Here is a 13343-nt window from a genome sequence, read left to right as displayed (position 1 = left end):
TCCAGATGTGAAATGCGATGCCCCCAGCTGCATGCAACACAATCACTCAACCACTCAAGTGGAAATATCCAACTCATGATGTCACAGGACAAAGACAAAAAAAAAAAACTTTATTGACCCTTGCTGTTTATTTATGTCAATTAAAAAAGAAAACTAATAATTTACCAATAAGTCACAGCATCATCCTATTTTAAATTACAACTGGAATCTTAAATATGTTGAAAACTTCTACAACCTTTGACGTGGTGAAACATATTGTACAGTACAGCTTTACAGTAAGTTCAGTTATTCAACGACGTCACAACTCATGGGAAAAGCATCAGTGGTGGAGGGATTTGAATTTGTTAATACCCACATAGCATACTGCATTCATTTACTGTAATTGATCGATTCATTTGTTGTCTTGACTCTGGGTGTCACTTCTTGGCCTGTTGAACGTGATGTCCCTGAAAAGTGTGTAGCTGTCCATACAGAGCAGAGCAGCTGAGATGAGACCAACTATCTGCAAACAGAGAGCAGAGCCGAAAATAAATGCATTAGCCTACACACAACACACAGGGTCCAGTGTATGTGTATGTGTACAGCCTATTACTCACATTGTGGGGATTTAACTTCCCTTTGGAGACAATAAGCAAGAGCCCATGAAGAAAATCATAAAATTTCAGGTATGAGACTTGGTTTGAGGTTAAGGCATGGTTGGGTTTTGGTTATGGTTATGGTTAGGGCAAGCAGAGGTTAAGGTTAGGGTAAGTCTGCAGGAAATTAACTTAAATCAGTGTTATATTCCTCTGGAGGGGAGGAAAATGTATATATGTGTGAGAGAGAGAGAGAAAGAGAAAGGGGGCATTTGGGGCATCTAGGCATCAATCTTCAAAAGAACTTCATATTACTGGGCTACAGCACATGTACACAGATAAAAGCAATGTTTATTGACAGTGTATTGAGGAAAACTAAAATGCATATGAATCAAAATTGGCCCACACAAAAGAGATTGTGATTATAGACTAAAGAAATATTCAAGAAACACTCCTCACCCCTCCAACCAGTGTTCCTGTGAAAGTGTACGTGATTACAGCCATCAGGCTCAAGACAACAAAGTAGACTGCTGCAAAGACTGAATTGAAAAGGTCCTGAAGGGAAGAAAAGAGAAGAACTTCAAAATGCAACACATACAGCAGTTTTTTCTCATCTCACCAAAAAAAAACAACATATGATGCTCATGTTGATATTATAATGTTGTGCCGTGAAACATCACCCACAACGAGAGGCCAAAAGAAGAAGGTCAGCCTCTTGTTGAGTTTGAACATGTACAGCAACAGCAGCAATGTGGTGATCAGAAACTCCAGCACTGTGGCTGCAATGTAATTTGGTCTGGATCCTACAGCGAAACACACAAATGCCACAAACAGAGTCGCCTAGAGCAGAAAAAGAGACACAACACCAAGAAAAAAAAAAATTTTACTGCATAAATGGGAAATTGAACTGTAATATGATGACTTGAAGTCCATAAGATTCATTTCTGTTCTTTATTCAACACATTGCAGTTCCTGTAGAGAAAGAGGAACAGGTCATCAGCTCTGAATTACTGTTAGTTTCCACATCACATTTTCTTTATACAAACAACTGATTCAGTTTCTCCTCTAGCCTCTACAGCGCTCTAGGTATGTTAATGTGAGGCACTGCCATCAACAAACTAGTTCTAGAAACATTGTTAACATGACAAACTCGTGACTCTTCTTTGTTATTGCTCCTTTCACATGTGTACAGGACATGGCCAACACCTCTTAGCTGTTTCAGTGTAAATCTGCAGCAAAGCGCTAAATGTTCAAAGTCCTGATGTTGTGTAATATCTCACCATCTCTGCTGTTTTCAGGATCCCCCTCTTGGATTTGAGAAAAGCTGTGTCCATGTCCATGGATGTTACCTTACTGTGATCTGCCGACATGATGGTGTAATATCATTTGCAAAACTAAGCTCACCCTGTTTCCTGAAACGCTATAACATTGAGCTGTACAGGAAATGACTGTTAGTAAGAATAGTAAAAATGCACACTGTTTTCACACCAGCCCACACGCAACACTTCTACTGAAAAAGCTGAACAAGGCATAAAATAGATCAATATGTGATCTTTCTTTTTTTTACAGAGTAATATACACAGAGACATAGAGTAACCATCATGGGCATGTCATCAAGGTCTCTAAATGTTGCACTAAAATAAATTATTAGAGGTTTAATGTTTACTTGTTGAATTCATTGTGAAATTATGTGCAGATTGTCAGATATTTTAAGACCCATGAGCAGAACTACAGTAAATCTATTAATAACAATATATTTTTTCACGTGTTTACATGCACAAAAAAAGTGAAATATGAACACACCAAATCTATGGCATATTCATTTCTTAACTTACAGCAGCTCCAAATATAGTCATGATACAATGCAAATAAAAATAACTTTTTATTAAAAACCACATTTTGCAGTGTGCATGTAAAAAAGATACAGAATTAATCCAATAATCCAACTTGGTACAATTTATTACTTAAAGCATGATCAAAATAAATATATTTCCCTATGTGTTTTACATCACTAAATAAAGTCATGTCTTAATCCACTGGTTGGTTGTTGATGCAGTGCTGTTCCAGAACAGGTAGAACTTCTGTTGGCTCATTAAAATCACAGTTTTACAAGTTATTTGCATAATCAGCGTAATGTTGTTGCACAAACACAATTCCCTTGGTTTCAGGCAATGTTCCCTTCAACACTGTACATAAACCATTTTACAAAGAATTCAAAAAAATGTACTTTTATATGATAAGGTTGTTCGTTGAAAGGCACATCTGTAGGTATTACTTCCTCATCCTCGTGTCTGGCTCCGCAGTTTTGCTCTCAGTGTGGCCAGTCGCACTTCAACGGCTCAGACTTGGGCACTTTGAGGCACTTTCCTAACTTCTCACAGCCTGCGGGGGCCCAGTTCTGCAACAGAGAGCAGCCATCACAGTAAGCACAAGAATATGAATTTAACAAAGATATTATTTAATTACAATAAGATTTATTACTGTCTTGTATGAGTTTAGCTTTTTGTCAGAAAAGCATAAGATCATTTTTGTGTCCTGCCCTGAGGGTCTTAGGCTGTTAGTTGGCACTATTTCTTTATATCTGGTTCATTTCTAAGTCTTTTTCGTCAAGCTTAGCAAACATATCCTGTGTAATTTAACAAACACTGACCCTTCATGCCATTTGTCTCAAATTTATCACAGGAAAAGGCTTATTTTATTTGCAGAATAATTGTCTTTTAACCTTTATTTTTCAAAAACATCTTGAAAATACCAAATAATAAATGAAACAAATTTCAGTTTCTGGTTCTGAAAAACCATGCAACAGCTGCCTCCTTCACGGACAACAAGTGTGTTCATGAAACTGCAGTTTAGGACCCACATTAGCATGACAAAGGACAAGACAGTACATTACAGGACAACACACAAACATGACTCATTCTAACCCTATTTAAAACTGTGTTTATTTTGTTCGTCACAAGGGGGCAGTGCTACGACACAAATAAATCCAGAGCAGTGTCGATCACAGTCCTTGGTGCTTGGGGAGACAAAGCCACAGCTCAGATCAGTTCAGCTGCTAGTGATAATTCACGATTCCCCTCAAATATGATACACGTTGTAGAGCAAGTTATTAACAATGATAAATACTGTAAATTAAAAAAATTAAAAACTCAATCTGTTGAAGTGGAGCATTAATAGTCTACAGGCTCAATGTAGACTGAGAACAGACAGGAACTTTGAAAAGATCTCTATTCAGAGACTTTTATTGATCTTACTTTTTTTTTTTCATAACGGCTTCGTCAATTTCTCTAATGTATTCATTCATCTGATGTACAAATGTGATGGAGGGAGCAGAGAGATGAGGTGCAAATACGCCTGGTTTTGAGGGCTGCTGGCCCAACAAAAAAAAAAACCACATAGAGTATCTGCTTTGGTCCAGTGGCTCTGGATGCAGTGGGTAAAGAGTTAGCTGCATCATGAAAGTAACAGATAAACTTATTTATGGCATGTAAATCTCACCATCACTGCCACGTCACACATATTGAGCTGAGGAATACCGGGCACCAGCGTCTTCTTATGCTGCTCCACAACTGGAGAGATCCCGCTCAGCACATTCTGGTACTCCTTAGTCAAAACACTGCAAACACATACAACGGCAGACATGGTCAGCGGGTCCACAAATAACAATGAGTTTCATTATCTATTATCTGACTTTTTCTTTTTAATAAAATGTCAAAAACTTGTGAAAAAATGTCCATCAAAATTTCCCAGAACCTAAGGTGTCGTCTTCAGATGTCGTGTTTTGCCTGACCAAAAGTCCAAAACCCTGTGAATTTTATTTTGCGATGAAAGATGACAAAGAAAGGCGGCAAAATTCTCACATTCTAGAATTGACAAGCAGCGGATGTTTGGCATTTTTTGCTTAATCGTGACTGAAGCGATGAATCTTTTTTTTCAAAATAACTGGTTATTTCTGTCAATCAAATACTCGACTGATCGAGTGATGCTTTCGATGCTAATGTTCAGCATATAGAAAGCCTTACTACCTGAATTAAAGACAGACATCAGAATGAATAGAATTAATAACAAAGATGGCACTGAAGAAGTCTGAAACCATCTACTGGTCACTTACACATAAAACCACATACAGGTCCGGCCCTATATGTTAATGCAGAGTGCACACTCACAATGACACAAACATGCCCAGTCTGTTTTTATTCTGACTCAGGTTTGTCCATTTGTTTCAGCTGTTTCACTATCAACTGAAAAGCCTTTTTGTTGAAGAGTGTTGCAGTGAATACATGTATCCGGTAATAAAATAACACAGCGTTCTGCATGTTTAATTCATTATATTACATTGGTGATGCTTTAGCTTTTCAACAACAAAAACATAAACAGGCTGTCCACTCAGGCACCCTTTGGGAGAGTGCACTCAGCAGGGTGAACTATGTAACCCTTATCCCATCCCCTGTCTCTCAATTACTGCTGTTGGACACCAGTGAGCCCAAGCACCTCTGTGCATTATTATATTCAGTGTGTAAAACACAGGGGCCCTGAAGGCTTTCAAAGGAACGCTGCTCTCAATAGGACCTGTAGGGTTAATGGGCTGTGTGTACACGTGTGTGTGTGTGTGTGTATCTGTGTGTGTTGGGGGAGTGGGCGTCTGGTGGCGTGACACACAGATAGACAAATATCAGCAGTGCAATTACACCCTTGATACACTCGCCGGCAGCACCTGTGCCAGCCTTCCATCCTCCCTCCACTGCAAACCCAGCCCTCTGATTGGCCCCTAGGGAACATGTGCATGTGTGTGAGGTGAAGTGTCAATTAGAGTAATAACCCCAGGCTCTGTCCAGCTCACACCTACCCTCCCTCTTAGATCTCCCACAGGGCAGCAAGGCTTCCTCCATCAACCAGCACCTGCTCCTTTTCCTTGATACTCTCAGTCTTTACTTTCCCCTGCAATTACTCGACTGGTAGTGCACTGGCTGCAATTAGTCTCTCTCCTTGTGTGCCACATTCGTCATAAGCCAACTATCTTCACATTGTGTGACCCTCGCTGATAGGGATAAACCGGATTACTCCTTTCAGTAAAAAAAAAAAAAATCAGACATTCAGATTAAATTGCTTCAGCTATCTAAAATCACAAATTCTGCTTTCGCCCGATCCCGATCAGCAAGAGGGATATTTCATTCTCCTCCTATCTGTGCCCACTACTGATTGTTGCGATTCATTTTCATGATAAGTGATGAAGCAACTTAACAGAAGCAAATGTAAGGGAGATTTATCAGACTGCTGTAAGTATTCCACTTTTCTATACAAGTCTGCAAGAAAATCATGCCACGTCCTGAGAAACTTGCATAAGACACAAAGTTTTCTATTGTTTTGTGTATGCACTGAAAATCTTACAGCGCAGACCTCTAAATCAAAAACTAATAATATCATTTGTTTATGCCTCCTCTGCAAACAAATAATGAAAAGTCAGAGTCAGCACACCTCATTATCATGATTATAACCCTTAGCTTACTGGTGTAGAGGCAAAATCTGGAATAATAAGCAGGCTGTATGCAAATTGAGTCTTTTGATTTATAATGTATGGCACCCAAGGGGGATGGGGGCATTGCTCAGGTGTGTCACCACTCTGATTACTGATTCATAACACTATTGCTGGAACACACACACACACACACACACACACACACACACACACACACACACACACACACACACACACACACACAAACAAACCAACAACCACACAGTAGCAGAAGGTGGGGGAATTGAGGAGACAATCAAATACATCTGTCCTGCCTACCCCTCCCCTCCACCATCTTCTCCACCCCGGTGGAAATTGAGCACTTCAGTGAGGACTATTGATTGGGGACACAAGAGCATGGTGGCAGGCAGCAGATGAGGCCAGACTGTGCGGGGCTGCCTGCAGTGTTAGGGCTGGGACTACGGTCTGGATGGCTGGGGCTCTGGGGACGTGAGCTGAGGTAGGTGGTGAGAAAAGGAGGATGTGTTAACCTCAAGGACCTAGGTCACAGAGACGGGGGGCAAAGTGGAAGGCGGGAAAAGGCTGAGGATAAATCCGGTATGGACCCAAACTCACTGAGGTAGGTAGATGGCAGACCTGTGTTTCATCCAAGACAGATGGACCACCAACACCACAGGCCCTGTCATCCTCTAACTCTGCTATACCAGTCACATTTGTCTGAAACAATGGCAGCTAGGCCTCTGGTTGTATCCACCAGTTTAAAGACAAACAATTAGAAATGAAAAACAACTGCATGTGAGTCCCCAAATTCACTCCTTGGTTATATAATTATAATACGTTGTTTTGGTGGACTATTCCGGACTGGGTATTGTGCGTGTGTGTGTGTGTGTGTGTGTGTGTGTGTGTGTGTGCGCGCATGTGTGTGCTTTTTGCTATATCACAGGCTGCGACAGTAGTGAAGGTATGTGTGGAGACAGGCCCTACATCATCTTAAGTGGCTCTTTAGGTGCAGACAGAGATTAATGATGGCCAGGCAGCCAGTCCAGCTGGGGGACCGAGGAGCACATGGACAGAAAAACGCACACATACACACACGTGTACACAGACGCGCGCGTAACTAGGATGGAGTAGAACGGTCCCTTTTGGATGCAGAGGGAGAGCGGCTGAGTGGTGAGAAGTGAGCTAAGATGTGCACCAGTAAGTGGGGAGGGGGGAGGTGACCTTGTAGACACACTCAATGACCCTTGTGTGCAGAAGTGAAAAATGAGTGTGCAATTTTTAGTGTATGTGTGTGTGTGTGTGTGTGTGTGTGTGTGTGTGTGTGTGTGTGTGTGTGTGTGTGTGTGTCTGTGTCTAGCAAACATCTAGCACTCAGCACAACACATGGCTGCATATTGATTGTTTTTTGTTATTTTTGCTTTTTTTTTTTTTTTTTTTTTTTTTTTTTTTTTTAATTCTTCCAAGTGAACCGCAAGGCTAAAAGGTGGGCAAATGAAAAACAACATTAATGTTTTATCATCCAATCTCACTTCAGAACTGGAAGGAGTTTGAGCAGGAAGCAAAGAAGAGATGAGGCCAAGGCAAAAATATGAGCGGCAGAGCTGCAGACGGCAGAAAAGAAAGGTAAAGCCAAAGCGAACACTGCGCACAAAAGGAATATTCCCTCATCAAAGCAATTTTGAGATTATCTTAATGTATTAGCCATGGTGTCACATAGATATCATATAAATTTTATATTGACAGTACGCAGTAACAGTCTATCTCTGCAACCTTATTTAGTAATAGTCCTCTGGCGTCACTCTCTCCTTCTTAACTCTCCTCTGAGCTGAGGCAGAGACACACAAAACTCCATTAAACAGCACTCGCTCTCAATTTAGACATGAACAATTTATCTTGCAATTATAACCTGCAGTGGTGCACCAGAGGGTTGAGGGCCAGATAGTAATCTTTAAGGAGCTGTTTGCAATCACAAAGAGAAGGGTGTAATCAGGCGCGCTCTGGCTGAGCAGATCAATCCGTTGCCTTCTTTTTCATGCCACTGAATCAGCATTGATCTCATACACAGTAGTCTGTGCTACCAACAGGCAAACAACCTTCCTATTCTCACAGCTCTCCCCTTCGTTTTCTTACATCTCTTCTCCTGTTCCTGTTGTTCTTCTTTTCCTCATTCCCGCTCTTCTCTTCCCTTGTGTCCCTCTGCTGAAAATCAGCTGTAGGCTAGTTTTTAGATTTTCAGGCAACTGACCTGATTGGGTACTTTTCCCCAGGATCCCGTCCCAGGTGGAAAATGATTGGCTGCAGTGTGTGCTCTTTCTGGTCGTGAGTAGTCACATCTGGGACTTCTTGACCTGGGCAGAAGTTGATTCCCTGTGAGAGAAGAGAGCCACACATTGATGTAAAAACATTTTTCTTAATTTGAAGCAAATCCGAAGATTGGGTCATGATCAAGTCTGTGCATGACAAAAAACTGGAGGAAGACATGTTCTCGGCTCCCACCAGAATGACACACTTCTAATCCGGCAACTAGTCAGGCGCCTTCATTTAGTCTCATTTACAAGTTAAAGACTTTGCCTCGATTGCACAGTGTAAGATCTGAGCACATGTATAATGATATAAAGAGAAAAAGGGAGGAAAAGAAAAAAAAATTGTAGAAAGGGGTTCTCTATCTGATGCAATTTTACAGTCCTTCTGCAGCATCTGTTCTTACACCACAGAGCACAGCTCATCCCTCAGCCAGAGATGTGTGGCAGGCCCAGATCTGGTATATGACTGGTCTAAGAGAGGAAAGAACAGAACTGCCATGTTTGGCTACAAAAAACTTTCATAAATTAAATATGAAGGTCAGCCTTTCTCTATAGAACAACCTAACCCAATAATTGATGTCAGTGCCATGGGTTAAAAATAAAAGGATATTTGCTTTATGCAGCACATAAGACAAACCTAAGAACTGAGAATGAAAAAATCTGATCGTTACATCCCATGTTCTGAATAATTCATGATATTTTTTGCTCTCTCTCTGTAATTTCCTCCTTTTTTGCCATGACGTGTTGAATTTAGTCATTTTTATTGGTCTATGGTTGATTTTTTACATGTTTTAGTTCAGGCCAATGTAAACAAGAGCTTTGCTCTGTGCGTCGTATCATGTATTGAACTCAGCTGAAGAGATGTGGATGTTTAGATTCAGGCTCTCAGCGATCTACTACTCTCAGTTGAATGCTTAATCTCTTTGTAGTGTGGTCTATATGCACGCCGTCTTCCAGTTTGCTGTGTTATTTATGTAGCTACTGCTGGTACATCAAGAAGGGGTTCAAGTCATTCGCAAAATCGAGGACTTCTCCTGCCTCCCCCTTCATCTCTCCACGCCTTCGCTCCTGCTCCCTGACTCCATTCTCATGAGCATGGCAGTGATCTCAGCCTGATTGAGTCACACTCACTCCTCCAGAACCCCCTGGAGATCTGCCCCCTCCTTCAACACATACACACACAGACACACACACACACACACACACACACACACACACACGCACACACACTTTTTGATGAGCACAACTAATATTGCGAAAGCATTCATCTGTAAGGCACTGTTGCTGCCCCCCTCTGAGATCACTCAACAGAACACCTAAAAATACATATAGACGAGAGAGATAGAGAGAGAGTGAGAAGGATAGATACCCCCCACCCCGCGCAGCCTCCTCTAATCCAGACTTGTCCTGTCTTTTGAAGCCAACAGCTTAGAAATGCAGAAAAGAATGGAGAAAAAAAAAAAAAAAAACTCATCCCAGAGGAGCAGCAAGAAAGGCCTGCTGTGTGCACTGTATCTCTCTGACTCTTTCTCTTGTACCCAAGACATAACAGCAAGGACTCCATATCTCTCCCGTCACTAATGTTATGGATACGACGAGGCTGCTTTCAAACTGCAGCAGAGCAGTCACTATTACAAGATAAGGTGCGGGAGCATCCAGGGATGGCAGGATGGATTTTGGAAAAGGCAATATTTGGTGTCTATTTTGGAAAAAAAAAAAAAAAAGTAGGATTTGGAAGAAGAACAATCACTTCATGCAGACTGTGGCTGAAATTTTAAAACAAATATAAATATTGAATACATCATCTATTCCATGGATATGACAAGAATATTTGACAACAAAAATGCAACTGATCTATGTGCCAGCGCTGGTGGAAATATTTCACAGGAAAACAACAAATATTAAAGACACACCTCAAAATTGAAAACATATTTCTGTAGCAGAACTTCTTCCCTTCTTTCCCATCAATCATGTCACATCCCCTCTGAGTTATCGTGTGACTATTTGAAGGAGGCCCATCGCCTATAGAGGAGAACAACTGCACTAACCTAACTGAACATTAAGTAGATAAACTATCTCCACCTCGAGTAAAACTGATGCATCAGTATTAACAATCTAATAAAGTCACACATAGTAATATCAGTCACAGAGGAACTTCTGTAGAAAAAGTACTTTTTTTTATATTTTAAGTACATTTTGCTGATAACACTTCAGTATTTTTACTTCAGTAGATTTTGAATGGAGTTCTTTCACACTGCTGCAGTGGTACTTTCACTTAAGTAAAGGATCTGACTACTTCTTCCACCACCTGCTTTATAAATGTTGATTGCTCCTAGAAGATCTTCACTTTAGAGCAGTTATGGGTGAGTTAATGTCATGAGTCATTCTAGCTCAAGAGTACAGTACAGCACCCATGGCGTGATCTATTTTGTGTTGCTTTCTGAAACAGAATTTGTGCCAAGAAACAAGTATCCAGAGTAGGACTAACAGGTGTCCTTTTTCAGTTGTCATTCATCACCTCGTCAAATATTCAAAAAGGATAAAAAAAGATACCTCAGCTGTCACAGAGATCCTACTACAGCATAGGTTACTCAGCAATCCAGATACAAAAGGAGCCACACTCCCGACAAACTATATTTCGCAATATTAACATCACTACACTGCCTGAAGAGAGTTTGATAAGAGCCATTTAAGCCTGTGAAATTTCTCATTTTCCTCTTGGCTGAGCTGCATGAACACAGCCGGGACAGAGCAATACATCTCTCACCTATTAACCTGTAATTTCATTCTTCTTCACACGCACACATCTTCCCTTGTTTATTTTTCACCATGAGCCGAGAAAACCAAATTATATTTTTAAAGTATTACCAAAGCTGAGAAGAAGCGAGCAGGAATGCATTTTTATTTCAGTGAAAAAAAAAAAGGGGGTTTGATTGTGAATTTCTGTTGCGAGACAGGTTAAACGTGAATCTTTAAGGGGGTTTTTAGGGTCAACGTAATTTTATAAGTGGATGAGAAAGTAGGAATACCTGTTAATCCAGTGTACACCTATCAAAGAAGGGATGTTTAAATATATTTTTCCTTTAAAACTGATTTACAAAACATTTGACTTTCCATGTTTATGAAACGTTTTGTGGGTTACACAAGAAAAAGTGTTAAAAGATTCAACCACAATGACACGAAGCACACTGGAGATTTAACACACACACACACACACACACACACACGAACATCTGTATGGTGAACTGAACATGCATGTACATGCTTTCTCTCGTCCATTCCCTTCTCTCTCTCTCTCATGTACACACACCAATCGATAGGCAACTCACAGGCAATCAGACGCTATTATTTGTGAAGTTCCACTTCAGTTCACATGAGTTGATAAAGGAGGCTGCTATTGATTCAGCGGCCCTGAAGGAGAGAGCAATTTAAACGACCGATGGGGCATAAAACAAACTGGATCACAGGAAAAGCAGAACCATGGACGGACAGGAGGACATTTTTTTTTTTTTTTTTATGGACAGAGGAGAGAATGACGGACTATACGATCCTCTTTCTCAAGTGTCAGATTTCACATTTCTCCTGATAACATTTAATCAGCACTGAGTTGATGTAATTGTGGCTGAGAGATACTGCTGGCATCTGCCTCTTTCTTTCTTCCTTTTAAGCTACGTGATGGCAAAGGAACAAGTCTGCAGCAGGGGATGATGGTATGTAAATGGAGAGGAGGAAAATCTCCACTGGAGCTAGAACAAACAAGTCAACTGGTTGATGAATGATGTAAGTTTGCTGATGTGGGGGCTCTTCATTAATATTCATTACGCTCTGATGTACACAGCAGTCAACTGATGAGCCATTTTCAAGATAACACCAACAGTGAAAGTGTTTGTATGTTTGAGTAAGATTAGGAGAGACAAAGAGGGAGGACGTGGCAGTGCAAATCGAGCACTGAGGAAACAGAGATGGGACAGAGTTGCTGAGTTAAAAGGGACCCTCACTTTTTTAAACTCTTCCCACGAGTTGCTCCAAGTCCAGTAGTGTGCCTTGTATTGTCCAAGCCTCACAGCCATCAGCTCATTCCCACGGTAATAGAAGATCGGCCTGATGAAGATGAGAAGAGGGAGACGTAGCACTCATATCTGTTTCTTCACCGGTGAATTTACATCAAATGATGCAGACACTAAATGTCTCTGTTATCTATCCTACTGTCGTCAAGACGTTTCACTCAAAACTACAAAGAAAAAGACACATTATCATTAAAGTCATTCAGATTCATTGACTGGGAACTTTTCACATCTGTGCAAAGTTTCATATCGATCCTTCCGGTAGGTTTTGAGACATTTCAGTTTGAACTGAAGTGGTGAAGCGACAGACCCTGAACCATGTTGCTATAGCATGTCCCAAAACGGTACGAGGAGACAAAACCCTGTGAGAATGAACATAACGAGGGGATCTTCGTAGTAAAATCCCAAAACAGTTACCCACCTGTTTTGGAGTGTGGTGGATTGCTTCAGCAGCACTGGTGTCAGGTCCAGTCCATCCAGGGTTCTGTCATCAGGGGGGCTGATGCCAGCCAGAGCCAGACTGGTGGTGAACAGGTCCATCACATTGGACAACTGGAAGCTCACCTGCACAAAGACAAAGGAAAGTACAAAACACAACAAAGGTGAAGACATGATCTCTCTCGATCTCTCGTTCTATCTCGATGATTTTGCTTTTTGTTTCTGCCATAAGTGGCAAATAATTCAAAGTAGTTCACGAATGAAGAATGAACAGTTTTATGCTTCAGGAAAACCACAGGCTGGATTTTCTTCATGACGCAAACAAGGTAACAATGCATGGTCATGATAGGATGTTTGCATGTGTGGTTTGTGTGCAAACATGTAGGAAAGAGGTGCATTTCTCCACTCTCCTCTCTAATCTCTGCTTGCAGGTTTATTATAAAACCTCCAAAATGCCTCTCTTTCTAAATTAGTTTTTTTTTTTTTT

General features: G+C 40.9%; 2 protein-coding genes across 2 annotated transcripts in view; both read right to left on the bottom strand.

Moving 5' to 3' along the window:
* Nucleotides 1-109: 109 nt before the first annotated feature.
* Nucleotides 110-2410, bottom strand: cklf (chemokine like factor). Its single transcript, XM_023424400.2, has 4 exons — nucleotides 1856-2410; nucleotides 1260-1415; nucleotides 1035-1130; nucleotides 110-502 (listed from the first exon to the last, which is right to left on the bottom strand). Exons 1-4 carry the CDS (start codon nucleotides 1943-1945, stop codon nucleotides 392-394), a joined length of 453 nt encoding a protein of 150 aa, XP_023280168.1. The 5' UTR covers nucleotides 1946-2410; the 3' UTR covers nucleotides 110-391.
* A 34-nt stretch (nucleotides 2411-2444) lies between these two features.
* galns (galactosamine (N-acetyl)-6-sulfatase) overlaps nucleotides 2445-13343 on the bottom strand; it is an 18352-nt gene continuing 7453 nt past the window's right edge. Inside the window, exons 10-14 of the mRNA XM_023424298.2 lie at nucleotides 12840-12982; nucleotides 12353-12455; nucleotides 8297-8418; nucleotides 4074-4191; nucleotides 2445-2973 (exon numbers count right to left, since the gene is read on the bottom strand). Of these exons, the coding sequence (XP_023280066.1) occupies nucleotides 2887-2973; nucleotides 4074-4191; nucleotides 8297-8418; nucleotides 12353-12455; nucleotides 12840-12982 (573 nt within the window). The 3' untranslated portion in view covers nucleotides 2445-2886. The remainder of the gene's footprint in view (nucleotides 2974-4073; nucleotides 4192-8296; nucleotides 8419-12352; nucleotides 12456-12839; nucleotides 12983-13343) is intronic.

The sequence above is a fragment of the Seriola lalandi genome, unplaced genomic scaffold (assembly GCF_002814215.2).
Source record: "Seriola lalandi dorsalis isolate HSWRI2012SDOR001 ecotype SW California unplaced genomic scaffold, Sedor1 jcf7180002054735, whole genome shotgun sequence".
Taxonomy (NCBI): Eukaryota; Metazoa; Chordata; class Actinopteri; order Carangiformes; family Carangidae; genus Seriola; species Seriola lalandi.
The sequence above is the reverse complement of the archived record's forward strand: the minus strand, read 5'-3'. Positions and strand labels throughout refer to the sequence as shown.